This window comes from Pteropus medius, unplaced genomic scaffold (assembly GCF_902729225.1).
Source record: "Pteropus medius unplaced genomic scaffold, Ma_sr-lr_union100, whole genome shotgun sequence".
Lineage (NCBI taxonomy): Eukaryota > Metazoa > Chordata > Mammalia > Chiroptera > Pteropodidae > Pteropus > Pteropus medius.
The window spans coordinates 5,689,693-5,709,518 of NW_024348304.1; the positions used below are offsets into that span (position 1 = coordinate 5,689,693).

Here is a 19,826-nt window from a genome sequence, read left to right on the forward strand (position 1 = left end):
TTGTATGAACAAAGACCCTGGGGCACTGTGTCTGGTGTCGCTGGGCCCCCTATGCTCGCCTGTGCTCTTTTCCTTGCTGCGAAATATCTTCTGCCTTTAAATAAAAGCCTTATGTGAACATGCTCTTTGGAGTCTTGGGAGCTCTTTCAAATACTCAAACTTTGACTCTTTAAAGGAACCAACAGAAATAATCCTAATTTTATTTTATGAAGGAACTTTAAAAACTACGTTTATACTATTTTATATGTAAATGTTTTAGATATATGTCTGCTTGTGTACATAATTATATCAAGATGAAAAATAGCTTTCATTTTAGAAAAACAAACTTGATAAAAAATAACTGTTAAATATTAACAATCTTGATGTTACAGCTACTCACGTATTTTATTTTTGTCCCAAAGGAATATTTTAAAAAGCACATTATTACATTTTCAGGTACACTTTCTTGTCAAACAATTTAAAATTCCTGGCATTTTCTTTAACGTAATTTTTCATTATTTATAAAAAACAAGCTTTGCTCTGTTAAGTGAAGTATAACCAAGTATAACACAAAAGACAGGCTCTAGTACTATACTTAAATTATAGCATTAACATTTAATTTAAACAAATTAAAATGCTTTAATTAACCATTACATTCTTTTGAGATTTAACATTAACTGAGTCTATTTTAAGATAAACTTTGGTTTCTTTTGCAGTCTCATATCAAATCCTAAAAGTGTTTACAATATTACTTTCATATAATGATAAATGATAAGATTCTGAGAGAAATAAAACACAATCTTTACTGATTTGATATACAGTCTAATTTTTTCTTAAAATAAAAATGCAAACCTTAGATATTTTAATAAGTACTTCTATAATTATCCAGTACTATAATAAAGTCAATCATTTATGCTTAAAAACTTTAGAAACTCTCCAAACATAATTTCAGACAAAGATCTAAAATTTTAAGATTTCTGTTTTAGAAAACTGATGGTAAACAGCAACACTGTGAAAAGTTTTATTTTATTTTTTTTCACCTTTCAATCTTTAGTGGCTGTCTATGATTAAACCCATCCAAAAAGTAATGGATATTAATAATCCATGTACAGAGCTGTCAAAACTTTAAAACAGCTACTCTTCAGTTTTTAAAAATTTAATTCAAAATTATATACAATTTAAGGTAGTACAAAATGCTAACTTCTATCTTAGAATTTTCTAATATACCAGTAGTAGTTCTCTATATTTTCTGTGTATGAAAGTGAGCTTTTTGCAATTATGTATGCATAGGCTCTAAGCCTCATTCATTCAGAATGTCTGGGAATCAATGTTTTTCAGAATCTTTACATGTGATTCTGATGTACAGTCACTGTCTTAGATTTTACATAATAAATACATAATCAACATGTTTATCTTTACAAAGAGTGTAAACAATGATTAAAAATATAGTTTTATAGTCATATAACTTTGGGTAGCAATGACAAACTGGAGAATATATTAATTCATTTATTATTATTAAGCAGGCATATCCAATGGACACGCTCAAAAATGTTTATCAAGTGCCTGTGATGTCTGAGACACGCTAGGTGTTCTGCAGGGCATTAGGAAATGTAATCTTTAGGAGGGCCACAGAGCACACTTTAAACATCACAAAGATAAAAATAAAGTTTTATGGTTCAGTGTAGGTAGTACATTTGCATATAGTTCAGAGAATATTGAAGTGGGAGGTATTTCAAAAATAAGAATTGGCAGAGGAATGGTAACTCTCACTAGCAGACATAAAGAGAAAGCTTTAGGAAGGAGCAAAATTAGTATAAGCAGAAAGGTAAGGAACACATAGGGCCTATTTAGGGAAGACGAGGAAATATGCCTGGGAATGCAATGGGGGCTACAGCGTCAACGGCCTAAACTGACAAGTCGTCTGTATTAATTTAAAGGTGATGGGAAGCTACTCAAGGAGTGGGAGCAAAGCTGCACTTTAGGAATTTAAACTCGACATCTGTGGAAAAGAATGGCCTGGAAAGAAGGCCCTGTCTCTCTAACGAATACATCGCGACACACGAACAAGTGGCAGGAGGTCTAGAGCAATGGTAACTTAAGCAAGCAGTTCCACTGGGAGACAGTACAGATTTCACAAAGACAGAAGTTTAAAATTTTCGCCCAGTCATTCTTTGAGTAAATATTTATTGAATGCTTCTAATATACTGGGCACTGCAAATACAGTCTGGACATGTTGAGCTTCAAGTGCTGGTGGCTCATTCAATTTTTTTTTTAACTGTATTTCGGCAGCCCTAGATTGATTTTATTGAGCACTTTTGTAAACTATACTAGCACTGTTGTCGGCACTGGTGATGCTGTGGTAAAAAAAAGAGAAAGAAAGTCTCTGTCCTCATAAAATTTACATTGTAGTAGAGGGAAACAGACAATAAATACAGAAAAAAATAAATGAGGTGATTTCAGAAAGTGATAATGCTATGAAGCAAATGACACAGAACAAGAGAGAGAGATGGGTTGTCAGAGACCAACTGGGCATGACGGATATTTGAGCTAAGGTCTAAAGGACAATGAGGTCAACGTAAGAAAATCTAGGGAGAAAGAGTTACAGGCAGAGTGAACGATAAATGCACAGAGTATGAGAAAGGCACTTACAGAAACGATGATTGGCTGAGGTGTATCACAGAGAGAAGGTGGAAGGGGATGTCAGACAGGAAGGCAGAGGTCAGATCATGTTAAGTGCCTTTTGGCTAGAGTAAGAGTTCTGGAATTAGTTCCAATTGCAATGAACATCCTCTGAGTGTTTTAAACAGGCGAGTGATATGATCTGTTTCATGCTCTGAGAAGGCTACTTGGTCTGGTATGTGGACAATGAATTACATTGGGACAAAAAGAAAGCAAAGACATCAGATCGGAGGCAACTGTGAGAGACAGTGATGGCTTGGGGTAAGGTGACCGTGGTGATGACTGGCTTTGTGATTATTTATGGAGCCAGCATGACTCGGAGTGGGTGTGGTGGTAAAAGAAAGAGAGAAATAGAGCAAAATTCCTAGGTTTGATGATGGTATCAGTTACTAAGATGAGGAAGATTTCCACTCCTTGCTTTGGTCATAGCAGGTCCACTTTTATCAGTTTTATATATTGGGGTTCTATGTGCAAGATTTTAAAAAAGCGTTCTGTTGCTAAAAAATGAAGTTTGAAAATGACTGTCCTAGCAATTCAAGTATGGTGTTCAACGAAGTAATCAAGGCCAGAAATAGATATTTGGTAAACATTATCATTGAGATGAAAGTTTAAGTTGGGTGGGGTAGGTGCAATTATCTATGGTGAGGGGGAAAAATGTGTAACATGGGTAGAAATGTAAGAAGTGTCTACTTTCAGTAAGTAGGATAAGGAAATGGGGAAAGCAAAAGAAGAAATGGCCACAAAGGTCAGACAAGAAATCAGGACACAAGCACAAAAGACCTATTAGAGAAATGTTAGGGAAGGGCAGAAAAGTCCTCAAATGAGGAGAATCGACAATCAAAGGGAATGGAGGATTTTGTTTTAAGGCAAAAAAGGTACCAGTAATCTGGAGATGAACACAGTGGAGCAAATCCAAATTGAAAGAAATTCCAAAGAGAGACTACAGCTAATAAAGACACTTCTTTCAAGCAATTTTATGTAACGAGAAGGAGAAAATAGAGTAATCTGAGGAATGATCAAGGGAGGTCTATGTATTTGAGGCCTTAGAAGAACCCCACAAAAGAGAGACTAAGATTTTAAAAAGGAATGACTATAATTGATGGAATAAGATATAAGAAGAAACAGAGGAGATTTGGGGTTGTACAGTTGGCAAGAAATGGAAATATAACTTATCGGAAAGGAGGAAAAAAGGAAGGAATGTTTCATCTGGTCCTAAGCGTACAGCAGCCATCAACAGCATGGGAAAGGCTGATATTCCAGGGCTAGGGAGGGAAATATGCACAGTCTGCTTATTACATTAATACCAACTCCCAAATCCACCAGCACTTGCTTTGTAAATATTATACAAGTCCCTCTACTTGGATAGGTTGGGTACTAAAGTAGAATGGAGGAGAGCAAAGATGACAAGAGCTAGAATACTACAGCACTGCAACTGAAGTTCATTCAGTTAAGCAACCTGCCCAAGTCAATCACCCAGATCCAGAGTACTAAACAGAAAATAAAAAACAACACAAAGCTAGAGCTGTCTGAATTCAAAGCCTATGCTCTTTATACTCCACACCACACAGAAACACCTTTTTAGGTTAGGTTAGGTTAGGTGTACAAATGTGGAGTATTTGCAAAAGAAAATTATACTTATCGATAAAATACACATTTTAAAATAAACCAGTAATCGACTATTAGAGGCAAAAGTTCTAAACGATGAGGGTATAGATTTGTTCCTACTCTTGACCAATACGTTCTGGAAGTGAAGTCTCATATTTTTCTTTCTGCCCCTTAAAGATTAAGAGGGGAAAAAAATAAACATTTGAATAAGGGGTAACTATAAATAAAATAGTGTAGAGAGATAGGAACATGACAGCAGAACCCTATTTCTTAAAACATGTTTTCTATGCTCAGAAAACTAGTTGCCAACACATAAGGAACTGTCTGGCAATTCTTATGACTAAGCACATCTGCTCAGGGCCATTTATCACATGGGATAGTTTCCAAGAGACACTATGAATCAAATATAGTAATCACGAATTCCAGATTTCCATAGTATTCTTATAATAGAAGACACAATATTATTCAAATTGGAACATGAAACATCTGAGAAAAATCTGTTATCTCAGCTAAAATAAAACTATCACCTGGCAAAGGTACATATGTTTTTGAAAAAAAATATATATATAAAAGTTATCAGCATATACAATATTTTTAAAGAAAAAAGTATGCATTTGTAAAACAGATTTTAAAATGAGTACAATAAATATACATAGACTGCAATTTATATAATTCAGCCTTTGTTGCATTAAACATAATAGAGTATCAGAAACTGCATTCCTATCGCATCGCTCTTATGTTCTCCAATAAAACCACTTATTTAAAATTCATTTCACTGTCACATTTTAAAGATTTCCAGATTTCATATTTAAATAGAGCACTAAACATAAAAAAAAAAGATACTCAAATGCATTTATCATGTATTCAAACTTTGAGATGACTGGTACTAAAAACAGATTTAAAAGTCAGTATAGCTTAAAGCCTGGATCCATAATGGGAAACACTGAGAATTGTTTAATTCATTCTGCAAAGCTACTATTGATTATATTAAAATGGTGTATTGTTTTGAAAATCAAACTACTAAGTGGTCATATATTACTGCGCAGCTGAAGAATATAAAATGTAATTTTGTCTAAATAATGACAGTCCAAGAAAACAGTTGTGCCCTGTTTTCAATGGCAAAGGACATAAATAGAAAACCCACATCAAATTAATTATTTAACTTAATCGCTCAAAAATATATTTTTTGAGCATTTGCCATGTGTCCAGCATTGTGCTTAATGATGGCAAATAAAAAAGATGACTAAATTATGATCCATACCTTTAAGAAGCTTAAAAAAAAGAGATTGATTTGTAAAGAATTAAGGATACTACAGTGTTAAAAAAATATATGAGAGATGTATCTGCAGTATACAGCTGAGGCACAAAGGAGGCATGGAAGGAAGACCATAAAGATACAGAAAAATATTTCTAGAACATGTGACACTTGAGCTGAACATTAAAAGTTAAGAGGATATTTACCGGGGAAGGACATTTTAGGCAGCCTGAAGAATGTGAATGAAAGTAGGGAGTTATGAAATAGCATGGCTTGTTTGGAAAACTAAAAATAGTTCATAAAATTGAGGTGAGGAGTGACAAGATATAAAGTAGCCAAAAGGGTAAAGGGGGGTCAAATATATGGTGACGGAAGGAGATTTGACTTTGGGTGGTGAAGACATGATGCGATACACAGATGATATATTATATAATTGCATACTTGAAACCTACATAATTTTATTAACCAATGTCACCCTAATAAATTTGATAAAAAATTAAAGCAGCCAGGGTTCAAGTCATAGAAGACTTAATGTCATGCCGAGTAACTTGGATTATATCCTATAAGCATTTAGTAGCCATTAAAGGAGAGGGACATGATCAGATTTTATTTGATAAAAGTCATTTTGATGACAGTATGAAAAAGGAAGATGGGAAGGAGTAAGCCAATTTGGCAGTTACTCAAATGAAATGATGGACTGAGCAAAAGCCATAACAATATAATGATGTAGAAGTGAAGGATCTGAGGGTCATTCAGAAGCTATAGTTGAGACAGAAAAGAATACAGGATGCCTCTGAAGCAGTTTTCGGAGCCAGGAACTGGATGGTGCCATTAATATAAAGATTTGGGGTACATGATCGTAAGCTCAGTTGAGAGCCTGCTGGGTTTAGGTGCCTCTGAGCTATCTGGGTGGAGATAAGCAGGAGAACCTTGAGGTAGAAAAATTTAATGCGGTCTCATCTTTCTAGAGATTGTCGAAGCCATAAAAGTGTGCATGAGATGAAATGGGTCAAATTAAAACAATTTGAGGGTATCATATCATACATAAACTTATTAAAGATCATTTCTATCCTCAGAGCACACGTGTGTATGTTTAAGTTCTCAATAAATGCAAATTGACTGACAAGTTACAGATTCTTTATATGAAGATAATATCTGTCTGCTAAGGAGATCATTCCTTAGGGGCTAAATTTTTTTAAAATAAATGTTCTAATGATGCTACTCTAATGAAAGAATAATATAGACCCCTAAGCAAATGCTTTAGTCAGTATAGTACATCCCTTGACCAATATAACATTGGTTATTCCTGAAAGCTATCTACCAATGACCATCCTTTCTTTCAAAGACTTAACGAGGAACATGTAAAATCTGAGCAGATATGACTTGGAAAAGCAATCATTTCCATAACTCAGCTAGACATACATTAGAAATGAATATATATGACAGAAAAAAAAAAACACCTAAAGAGAAAGAGCATAAAATTTGTTTAAATAAATAAATGCTGAGTAGATCTACAGAAGAATAAAAATCTGGTAGAATGAATAAGTCTTCTTCAAGAGGGGCAAGTTTTAACCAGGTTTAGAAAGCTTCTAAGTTTCTGGAAAACAAAATATTGACCAAAGGCAAAAAGAAAGGAACCAAAAGTTCTTCCATGAGTAACAGCAAAATGACGACTTTGGGCATTTTGTACATAACTCGGAGGAAACCAAGTGAATGAAGCTTCTTAGAAAACAGGCTGAAGAGTTTCACCTGCTCTGACAAGGCATCAGCAGAAACTCTTGAAAAGTAAAAAGTAAAGAGTTTTAATTATAAATTCACATGATTCGAATTTTTTGTACCATAACATCAGATAACAAATGAAACCAATATGTTTTCAATATCAGTACATACTTAAGGCTAGCATTGAAAGAGTTTCTGATTTAGTTATTCTTGGCATGCTTGTACAAGACATCTCGAAACCTAAATTCTGGTTATGTCAATATGCCTGTCATTCAGAACCTGTCAAACTTGGAAGCAACACTCGCATCCCTAAAAGCAGCATCTGTTTATCCGTATGTTCCTTCAGGAAAAGCAAGCAGAGTTTTCTGTGTACACTCTGAACTGCTTAATGCTAAGCTTTGGAGTATTGCCAGTAAATATTATGGACAATTAAATTTAAGACCTTTTAGGCTTTAAGAAACCACAACTAGCTTTATCAATCTCTAATCTCAGTCGGTAATCTTTAGGCCTGCATGTCCAAAAGCCAAATGAAACTTCCATGCAGATGTCAAAAAATATTCATCCTTTAAGAAGCAGCTCTCGACTTTCTTACTGCAGTGAATACTGTCAGAGAGCCAGGTACAGAAACTCACTAGATTAGCAGTTTCAAGATGTGAGTTCTTATTTGGCCCCTCCATGAATTTTGTGCAACCCTGAACAAGACAATTTCGGAGCCTTTGGTTCAGTTTGGTTTCTATTATAAAACTAGGCAGTTAAACTAAGATGATCTTTAAGCTACCTTTAATAATAAAACTCCATGATTCTTCCCATTCTTTATCTCAGTATCACCAAGTTCTGCCCATTTTTCTTATACAAAATCTTTTATCTGCATTTTTATGTTCTATTTCCAGTCATCGTATGATGGCAGGTTTTTATGAACCAATTTCCTTACTCATCTTCTTTCCAGGATCTCCACACCCTAATTATCTTACGTCCACCATAAATCTTACATTCTTTTCTTCTACTCTTTTCTGAACCTTGTGAACAAAGCTGAGTTAATCACATTCTTTCCATTATTAGCTGTGAAAGACTGCTCTCATGTGTCTATTTTTGTTTTCCTATTCATTCTCAAGCCTCCTTATTCCCCTTCATTTTGTAGGTTCACATTAAAGTTTGAGATATCCTTGTAGATATAGATAGATAGATAGATAGATAGATAGATAGATAGATATTTGTATAAATATATGTATATGCATACATGTATATGGCAACTATATATTGTTTTTTGCATGCATATGTTTCTATGCTATAGAGCCATATCTTTTTTCTTTTTAAATACGAACCTTGTTTTTCTTAGGACTATCTATGTTGCTGTAACTACATCTTTACAAGTAAATACATGTTTCTAAATGATGCGCAGCATTCCACAGGATGCAATTTTACCTATCCATTTCCTTGGTGACAAACACCTAGGCTGCTTCCGATTTCCTACTTCTACAAATAGTTTTATTTCATATAGATAATCGCTAACTTGAAGTTAGAGTATATCATTCTCGGAAATGTTTTTATTTTATTCTTTTATAATATGCACACATAATATATAGACATTTTATTCTTTTACTAAATATGTTGATATGGATACAAATATCTAAATATGTACACATGGATATATAACTAAAAATATAGCTCCATAATCAATATACACTATTACTTAACACATAAATGTATATACTTAAAATGCATATAAATTGTATCATACTTTAATCTCCTTTTGCACATTGTTATTACACTTCGTGTTATATTTTTGACATTGATAATTGGGTGTGAAGAAGTATCACGTTATTTCTACATGCATTTTCCTGATTGCTATGACTTTTGAAATGTTTGTTCATGCCCTTTACTCAATGTTCTATGAATTTTTATGTATTATGACTGACGCTTAGTCAATATATCCTCAACACTCCTGCATTGCCAGTTATCCATATTACGGATATCTTCTCGCAGACTGTGGGCTGCCTTTCCACTCGATTTATATTGATTTTGTAACAGAAATTTTACATTTTAACATAGTCCAATATATCAATCTTTTCTCTTTTGGTTTACACCAAAATTCTGATTAAGAAATGACTCCCTACCAAAATGTTAAAAGAGATTTTCTGCTATTTTGAAACAAAATCTATAAGATTTTGCACATTTCAGTATTCAGTCCATAAAACCATATAAATATCAAAAGGTGAAAAGCAAAATTTTATAGATCTTTTCATATATAACAAACATTCCTAACACGATTGCCTCCCTGTTGATTTATAATGCCGTCTCTATCATACTTAACTTATATATATGGTTTTCATTCTCTTCTGTTCTGTCAGACTCACATTCTTATAAATAACATTTCATTTTATTCTTCCACAGAATAGTCTTGGTAATTGACACTTTATTATTTCATATGTTGGGATTATCAAGTTTCTTTCACTCAGGCATACATGCACAAACTATAAGGGTTTTAATACAAATTATACCGATATTAATTTTAAAGATTTGGAAAGATTTATTCTCATCAGAGAATTCGATATTCCCACCCAAGTATAGTAGTTCCAAATTTTCATTTAATTTCTGTATATCTTCTATTTCCTTGCTGAGACTTCCCATTTCTTTGTTGGAAATACCTACTTTTTAATTTTTTTCAAGCTAGTTCATAATTACTCATTGATACAGTTTTTTATGATGGCTGTTTAAAAGTTTTTGTTAAATAATTTGAACATATCTGTAACCCAAGTGTTGGTTCTACTGACTGGCCTTTCCATTCGAGTTGAGCTTTTCCTGATTCCTGGCACGATGAGTGATTTTTGATAGCGACCTAGACGTTTGGGGTATTATGAGACTCTGCATATTATGTAAACCAGTTTTAGCTTATTTCCCCCAGTACCTTTCCTTTGGGGTAAAGGAGGGCTGTCGTATCACTTCCAGGTGGGGGTAGAAGCCCAGGTTCCCACTACGCCTTTGCTGGCGTGGGTATAGGTGGGTCCACAGTTGTTTCTGTGGTACTTGGCTGGACTAGAGGGGCTATAGCTAAAAGTTTTTCATCATGCTAAACTGCCCCTTATCCAGTCCTTCGGCTGCAGTGAGAAGGCCTTTGGTTTTTTTGTTTTGGTTTCTTTTTTGGCTGTGGTCACTGGTGTCGCCAGTTCGCTGGCTTCTTCAGTTGAGATATATGAGACAAAAACCCCAAACCCAAGTCCAAAAAACCCAGGGACCCTTCCATGGTGTTATCCCTGAGGACTGGAAGTACCAAGCCAATCTGCTTTGTTCTCTCTACTTTTCAGTCTTCCTATGTTTGTTTTGTATATGATGTCCTGGGTTTTTAGTTGTACTTAGCAGGAGGAACAGGCAAAAGTACTGCTCCATCCTCCTGCTCATTGATTTAATAAAAATCCGTACTGTAATTAAAAACCTAGTTAAACCTTATTTTCCTTTATTTGATAAGGTATTATTGATAATATTGCTCAGAACATGTATAAGCTCAATGTACACTCATATACTGCTTTAGCTATTTACCTGGTACCTTGCCAGATACTATAGCCAGTTAGAACATTAAGCACTTCTGCTAAATATGGTACATCTTGATACCATAAAAGTCATCTTATAAAGGGCATTAATACAGGTAGGAAGAAAAGACTGTGGCCATTTTGAAACCTACAACAGTTCATGTAAGTGTGAATCTGTTTCTGGCCTCTGCAATCTGTTCAGTTTGTCTATCCTTATTCTAATATGATAATCATACTTTTGCTTATACAAATCTTGATGATCTGGTGTGGCAGACCCCACTCCAGCTTATTCTTCCTCTTCAGAAATGTTTTGTCTATTCTTGACCTTTTGTATATCTATATAAATTCTAGAATCAGCTTTTCAAAATCTACAAATCCTACTGGGTTTTTGATTGGAATTGTATTGAATGTAATGATCGTTTTAAGCTATACATAAATATGCTTCTTGATTTCCAAAGTTATCAGAATTATCTAGATATCTTTTTGTTACTGATTTACAACTTAATAGCAATGTCATTAGAAATAGCGGTTTATGTTAAACCAATCCTTGGAAAATTAAGAATTGTTTTACCGCCCCAAATCGGTTCACTGTTTTTATAAATAATTTGTATGGATATGAAAAGAAAGTAGTTTCTGAAGTACGCTTGTTAAAACCACGATGACCTCTGTAGTGGGTTGTGTGGTGTTCTCCCAAATTCAGGTCCGCTCAGAATCTTATCTGGAAATAGTCTTTGCAGATGTAATTGAGGTGAGGAGCTCAAGATGAATCATCCTAGATTAAGGTGGGCTCTAAATCCTATTACTTGAGTTCTTTTAAGAGGAAAAGAGGGTACGTGAAGAGACACAGACAACAAGGCCATGTGAAGATGAAGGTAGGAAGAGATTAGAACTATGCTGACACAAGCCAAGGAATACTTAAAGCCACCAGCAGCTGAAGAGGCAAGGAAAGATTCTTCCCTAGAGTCTTAGTAGGGCTTAGTAGTTAGCAGAGCACAGCCCTACTGACACCTTGATTTCAAACGTCTGGCCTTCAGAAGGATGGGAGAATAAATCTCTTGATTTAAGCCACAAAGTTTATGGTAATTTGTTCTGGTGGCTAGGACACTAATATAATTTCTATGTTGCTAAATTCCATGGTCAATTCTCAGAACTGATCCTACTTTATCACTTGACCATAATCACTTGACTCAGCGATCGCTCCTTCCTCCTTGACAAACCTGCTTCACTTGGTTTTCAAAACACCACATTCCCTGGCATTCACCTATCTCACTGGTCTCTTCTCAGCCTTTTTTGTCAATTCTTCCTCTTTTCCCTCTCAGAGCTCAGTCATAGGTTCTCATCTCTTTGCTATCTGCATTTCAGTCCGAAGTTATTTCTAAATGACTGCATCATAGAACAAAACTTTACATGACTACACTTCCTAATTTTAAGAATTATGACTAAGGAATGAAAAGGGAAAAAAATTGTTTTGGTCACCTGGAGTGCTTCCTGTGAAGTCTATTAATGCAGTGATTATGATCCACTGGACCACAGTATCTACATTCAGCATTAAGTTGCCTGATTTTAAAACCCTTCGTTGGTGGCCTTCTCTTCCTCTTCCCTGGCTCACGTCCCCACTCGCCTGCTGATGACCCTTAGTGTTGCCTCTTTGGAACCCTTTTCATGGGGTCTGCTTACGGGGGAATCCAAAGAAAGCTGTATGTAGAAAAATTTTTTTGTAAGGGGAGTGATCGTCTTCCATAAGCACTGGTTTTACCATCATGCAACGCTCCCTCGGATGTATGTTAGAGCTGCCTCCTGACAAATAGTTTTGATTTCAGTCTCTTCCCATCCTAACAGATCATACATATAAGAAGCTATTGACAGAAGCTTAAAAGGGAGGTCAAAAAATACCCATAAAAAATTATAACATCATCAGTTCACCTGAAGAAAAATAATTAATACTAAAATAACAATTCATTTTTGAAAATACCTAAGTTGTTTTCGGAGTTGCTCGATTTCCACATTTTGTTCAGTTACTGTTTTCACAAACTCTTGGTTAGTCTGAAAAACAACAGCAGTATTAGAACATTTAAAACTACATCTTTAAAGATTAACTATAGAGCATATATTAGTAGAAAAATAAAGTGACATAATTATTAGATTTTTTGAAGGTGAAATATAACCCTGGCCATTTTTCCTCGCCCTTACCGCTTCAGTGGACATCTGCTTCACTGCAAAGCATCTGCACTGCATTTCTGTGTCTTATGGCTTCCTCCGGCCATCTGAGCCTCCTTCACTCACTGTCTGTGCAAAAGGCTACAGGTATTGTAGAACTCATGTCCCCAGTCTGCTCTGGAAGAGCCTGATAACAAGGACTGAAGGGAATTATTGTGAAAATACCCCAAACTCTCACGTCTCATGGAGGGATAACTCTGAGCCCTGGGTTCTAAACTGGCTTCCAGAGTTCATTAGTGGGTTTGATTTGCAGTTACCCACAGTGTTAATTTGCTCAATTATTAAACGCCCTTTATGGCTGCTTTCTCTTCTCTCCTCTACTGCTGCTCCCTTTCCTCAGGGTCTGTTTATGAAGGAAACTAAAGTAAGATATGGAGCAGTCGTCCAAGTGTACAAAATTTTTCTAAGGGAATCGATCTTCCACAAATGCTGGTTTTACTACGGTGGTACCAATTTCTTATCTTTTTCTATGTGCCTTATATGCAAAATCACACAGATTATAGTTACTTTATAACTTACTGTCTTGATTTCAGACCCCTCCCATCCCAAAAGATAGCACATTCATCTCTCTAATTAAAGTCCTGGAGGTAATTTTCACTGTGCTTCTTTCATACTCTACCTAGTTTCATTGACTTCATATTTTTAATACACAATTATATTCACTCTGCTTGGGATGTCCTCATTCTGCTAGTATTCTTCACTCCACACCCTGTGTGGTCCACTTACTCTATGGCAGAATTAACTGTTTCCTTTTGCATTTTGATAAAACTTTATATGTACCTTTACAATGAACATTGCATTACATTTAAATATTATAAAGTTTATGTATTTCTGGCTACAATATGAGCCTTTTTTTTGAGGACCAGCTTCCCAGAACTCCCAGTGTCTGACACATAATGTAGTACATTCTAAGTACTTAAACCTTTGAGGAATAAATGAATGATTGTCTTTATGATGTGAAAGAAAGCCTCCGGATTGTATCATTATTTTTATCTTGAGAAGCAGACTACTGCAGACCAGAATTTAGTATTCAATTCATAGACCACAATTTAAGAGACCAACTATTGCATGCAGAGAGAGAAAGATAGAATAATAAGTAGGTAAATCACACCATACCAGAAAAGTTAAATAAGAAAAAAAACAATAAAAACTGGGTGTACGTTGGGTATAAATTAGGAAAGACATAATGCTTATATGCTGACTTGAAGAAGTGAGCTTGTTCTATATTACTCCAAAAGATAATATAAATCTGGGAGGAAATCTGATGAGAGATTTTTAGCTTTACAATAATCAGAGTTCAAAGGAAAAGGCTGTTAGGGGAAATGGTAATATCTCTTACAGGGGATATTCAAAGCACAGGCTAGACGATCACCTAACTGAGAAGCATTTCATAGAAGGATGTTTGTAACATCTGGGGAAGTGTATGACCTTTAATATCATTTCAAATTCTCCTGTGAAGCTATCTCAACGACTTCAGCCCAAACTGATTCATGTTTCTGAATTCCTCTATAATGTCTGCAATGCACAATTAACGTTTTATTATATATACTGTCCTAGTACTAGCACAATTAATGTTTCTTTTTTTTACTATTTGGGAGCATCTTAAACACGAGTGAGGTAGAATAATTAGTAGAAGTATAAATTGGAATTGTGAATTTTAAGAAGCTAGTGTTGGTAACTAACACACTTAGGCTGGTAGCAATCCCAGCAGGAGCTCAACAACTGCATCTGAATATGGCCCAGTTGGTCTGTGATCAGATGCAGATTTGGAAGATGCACAAAACCTTGTGATCAGATGCAGATTTGGAAGATGCACAAAACCTGGCGTTTCATAAAGGCCCAAGTGCGCATCCCTTTCATTCATCATCTGCTTTAGCGCCTTATCTATGGCTTATTTCACAGTCATTTCTGTTTCACCAAGTAGATCAGGACTTTGGGGACAGAGCCATTTTCTCTTGCACAGCTAGAGAACCATCAACAGTGCAAGGAACTCAGTATGCAATTAACACACAATTTTGACTAATTTTATAAAGAGCAAGTCTCACAAAAAATGACTTCAGTAAAGAGAATCACTAGGAAACATGAACTCTCATTACATCTATAGTAGTAATAAATACATATGAACTTGTACTTTTATGTACGATTCACGTCGGCATTTTACCTGCTACATATTACTAATGTGCATTGGTCATGAAAGATATTTCATTTACTTCTTTCATACTCATCAATTTATTGTACATCTACAAGAACCTATTCATTTAATGAGTTTATCCATGCAATCAGAAAACTTTTAGATGAAAACTGCTTGGTTTTTATTTAATTTATTTTAATTTTTCAATTACGGTTGATATTCAATATTATTTCATATTAATTTCAGGTGTATAGCATAGTGGTTAAGCATTCGCATAATTTCGAAGGGATTCTCCTGATAAGCCTAGTGCCCAGATGGCACTATACATAGTTATCACAATATCATTGACTATATTCCTTATGCTGTACTTTGCATCCCCGTGACTATTTTGCAACTGCTTGATTTTTAGAGGTCACTTTTCCTCATGTTGATTTTGACTGAAATTTGTCCTGTGACTATGCTCTGAATGCTCTTTGATACGAGATAATTACAATCATTTAGCCTCCCTTTACGCTTAGTAGACTTGTTTGATACTCAATATATACTTAAAAAAAAAAACTCTTACACTTTAAAACTTCTCTTAACCATTTTCCTTTATTTTAACCACAAGTATAGTCTATTGTTTGTTCTTAATAAAACAATTTTCTTTTGTCTATTTTCTCTTTTATCATTTTTATTGCATCCATGATTTATTATTCTTAGTTTTGGCTAAAACTACAAATTTTGTACCTTAAAATACTTTAATGTATTTCCTGTAAATATTCAAATATTCTTTTCCTATGACTTTCATCACAATGATTTTGGGTTGTTTATAATAAAATATAATATACCAAAGGACTATATAATCTCCATAATTCTAGAGAATATACTGAAAAAAAGAAGGAATAATTATGATGTTAAACTATTAATTTTATGTAGAAATAGGATTTCTTAATTATGGAACCCAGTCATTTTGCTCTGGAGTATTTTAATATTATTTTAAAACTCTAAGAAGTATAGTATAAATAATTATAAGTGATTGGAAATTCCAAATGTTAATGTAAGTAAAACAGTGAGAAATTTAATAATTTATATGATTAAAGAAGAAAAATTTTAAAAGCAGAATAAAATTAGATAACTTACTTTCGATGGCATAACTTTCCACTTAGACAAAGACATTTTCATTAGATACTAAAAAGAATTAGCAGAGGAAGTAAGTAAAATAAAGAGAGGAATAAGAGTAATTACCTGGGATGTCATAATCCTATTACTCAACAATGAGGTAAAATAAAATTCCAGGAAGAGAAAGGAAAGGAAAGGAGAAAGAAATAAAAGGCCAAAAGAAATGAAAGAAGAGGAAAAAATGGTAAAGAGCAGAATTGGGGGCGGGGGGGAAGGCTAATTATATTTGTTTTAAGAAAAAAATCATAAAATATTTACATGTACCAGTTAGTACTGGTGGTCAGTCAACTAACAAATGGTTCTTAGCATCCTATTATTTTTTATAGAATTGGGCTTGTCATTGATTTAACAGTTTAGCTACTCTCATTATATACCTAGCAGTGTGCTAGATGAACTGCATAGAACAAAGCATGAATCCTACTCTTAAGGAGGTTGCAGTCTAGATTACTCTCAGGAGATCATATTGAGGACCCAAAGAGTATTTTCTGATTAGAATATATTTCAGATAGTTAGCTTTGAGCTCCAGAAAGTACTATGAAACCACTGCATTACTGTGAAAGAAAAAGACAAAGAGAAAAGAGTCCTGCTTATCTATTTTACTTTCATGCAACAAGGTTTTTGTTGTTGTTGTTGATTTTCATTAGCATAAACATTATTTACAGTGACAATTTCTAGCTTACATAAACAAGGACAGTACATGAATATTTTCACTTACCATTTCCATGTTCTCATTAGTAACATGAAGTTGCTTGGTGAGTTGTTGAAAACTGGTCAGCTGATCCTATAGTAGAAAAGTAGGAGAGTACATAAAAAACATTTCGTTTGTAACTCTTACTTAAAATTCAATTAAAATCAAGTCTAAAATCATTGTCTAACTCTAAATGAAATCAGTTATATTTCTTTTATTATTGTGTGAATTAATAGTTGAAGAAGTGATAATTTTTAAAAAATATTTACAAAATTAAATAAGGTAGCAATATGGAAACTAATGTAGCTATTTCTCTTTTATGCAAAGGCATTTATGCAAAGGAACTCAATCCATTAGTAAATAGACATGCTAGATAAACCTTGTCCAATATTGGAAAACCATATTCAAAACTATTCAAAATCTATAATACAAACCATGGCATACTTTTTAAAATTCTCACAACTTGAGTGCCCCACAAGGTTTAAACCATTTGATTATCTTTTATGATCTTATTAAACATTACATGTGTAGGTGACACATAGTTGGGAGGTGCTATTTACTATGTCAGAGGACAGAATTAAAGATTGATAGATAACTGGGGAAATAAGAACGAAGTATTATTTCTAAAGTCTTGTACAGAATAAAAACAAAAACAACTTAAAACTACAACACAAAAGTAATTTTATTCAGGTAAAAAAAAAAGAAAACCTAACAGCTTAGCTGACTGACCTAAATGAGGAAACAACCTTAAAGAACTTACTTATATTCGAGATGGTTTCCCGATTTCAGAAGTAAGGCTTATAGATCAGAGCACATGGGATATTTTCAAACCAGGCATACAGAAAAAAATTACTTTGTAAACTGCAAAGCATCATGGAGGTATTATTATTATGACTTCTTTAGATAGAAATTCCCAATTATAATGAAAATAATAGGAACAGCCATGAACTGAAATTTGAAAAAGTCTATAAATGAGAGTCGAAGAGAGGCATGACGATCAGTTTAAACAGGTGCTTTCTCAAAATCCACAGAATAACCAACAGAACTGAATTTCTCTATAGTTTTTTTTTTTTCCGCAAAAAAAGAACAAATACAAGGATGAAGGAGACATATTTTCCAGTGGAATGGATTATCCTATGAGGTAGTGAGTTCTTGCCAACAGAAGTATAAAGCAAAGGCTAGATGTCCACATTGAAAGAATATAAAATGATGTTGCTTTGAATAGAAAGAAGTCCTTAATAATCATTAAGATCCCTCCCTATGGTAAAGCTCTATTTTGATTAATTTTTGTGATACAAACTTGACATCTATTTTAGTAAAAGGTCACATTTACAGGTGTTAACATTTTCATTTGACAAAGCATTGTCATTATATTTAGCAGGTTTCTTCATTGGCCATGATCTAATGAACAGTTTTTGTCTTTTTTAAGCCAGGATTAAATCGAGAATATAAAAGCTTTAGAGGTCTATTTACTATACGTAATAATCTTATAGCTGATTCTTAACACTAAATACAGCTTTCACTGCTAAGCACATTATAAAACCCAATGCACATTAAGATGTATTTTGATTCTCTTATCTGTTCAAGAGATTTCTAACCATTAAAGATCTATTTATTGTTAACGTAAATAACACAGAGGAGACTTAGGCATTCCTCTCCAAAACTGAGTTTCTCCAGAGTGTGATTTCTTATTGATAAACAAGAACACCACGAAATCCAAGATTACCTTTTGTTTTTGACTTTCAACTACATGAATCTGGGCCTCAGTCATATATTCCTGGTAAAGTTTCTGCACTCTGTCCAACTCCTGAGAAACAGTCTGCCAGAGTTCCACAGCCTGATTTTTTTCCTATAAAACAAAAACATTTGAGAACTCATTAAATTATTAGCAGGCTACTGCATAGTACAAATGAATCATATTCTTTTACAGAATGCATTCTTGTATATTATGTAACAAAATAAAAATAGAACTTGTGTAAAGATGGCATAGTTGTAATATTTTTGATATGAAGTCATATTAATAATAATTTAAATAAACCTAAAAATGAAAATTCCTTTCTTTGAAACTTTCTTTCTATTCAGATTACATAGCTAAAATGAAAATCCTTAAATCAGAGCTATGTAGTTAAACCATTCTTTTTCCTCAACAAAGTATAAACCTTAGAAATTACTGAAAAAGAAAATTGTCCCCAGTAAAGTACAAGACTTTTTTTTGTGATTGTAAAAATAATAACTTTTTTTTTGTAGAAAATTAGAAAAACACAGGAAAATAGAGAAGTAAGAATTACCTATAATTTTACCAACAGAGTAAATGTTGCTAACATATGTATATAATCATCATTATAAAAATTGTATATATTGGTATTTATAAATGTGATTTTGGAGCAAGAATTTTTTTTTCTTTCAACAAAATCAGGAATCATATACTGTTTGTATAATGCGAATACGTGGCATTTTATAATAAAAATCTTTTCAAGTCATTATTCTTTCAATATAGTAATTCTCAAGTATGCTGTGTAGATCCCTAAAGTCAAAATTATGGTCTTAATAATATGAATATATTATTTGCCTTTTTGATTCTCATTTTCTCATGAGTGTACGGTGGAGTTTTCCAAAGTTTCTAAGATGTGATATGTGATGCTGCAATCACTCTGACGGCTACTGAAATGCATTTGTTCTTGTGCTCCCACTTGTGTTTAAAAATGTCTCATTTTTAATTTGTAATACAAAAAAATACTGATAGATATATAGCCCACAAAAACAAAGAGCTTTCTGGGGTCCTCAATTATTCTTAAGCATCCTGAAAATGGGTCCTGAAACCAAAAGTTGCGAAACACTAAGGTGACATGTAGAGAGCATTAGTCTCTT

General features: G+C 33.8%; 1 protein-coding gene across 4 annotated transcripts in view; it reads right to left on the minus strand.

Moving 5' to 3' along the window:
* Positions 1 to 19,826, minus strand: part of SCLT1 (sodium channel and clathrin linker 1) — a 102,422-nt gene that overhangs the window by 57,998 nt on the left and 24,598 nt on the right. For all 4 annotated transcript variants that reach the window (XM_039879644.1, XM_039879645.1, XM_039879642.1 and 1 more), the window contains 3 exons: positions 18,685 to 18,807; positions 16,986 to 17,051; positions 12,734 to 12,804 (listed from right to left, as the gene is read on the minus strand). In XM_039879644.1, the coding sequence (XP_039735578.1) occupies positions 12,734 to 12,804; positions 16,986 to 17,051; positions 18,685 to 18,807 (260 nt within the window). The remainder of the gene's footprint in view (positions 1 to 12,733; positions 12,805 to 16,985; positions 17,052 to 18,684; positions 18,808 to 19,826) is intronic.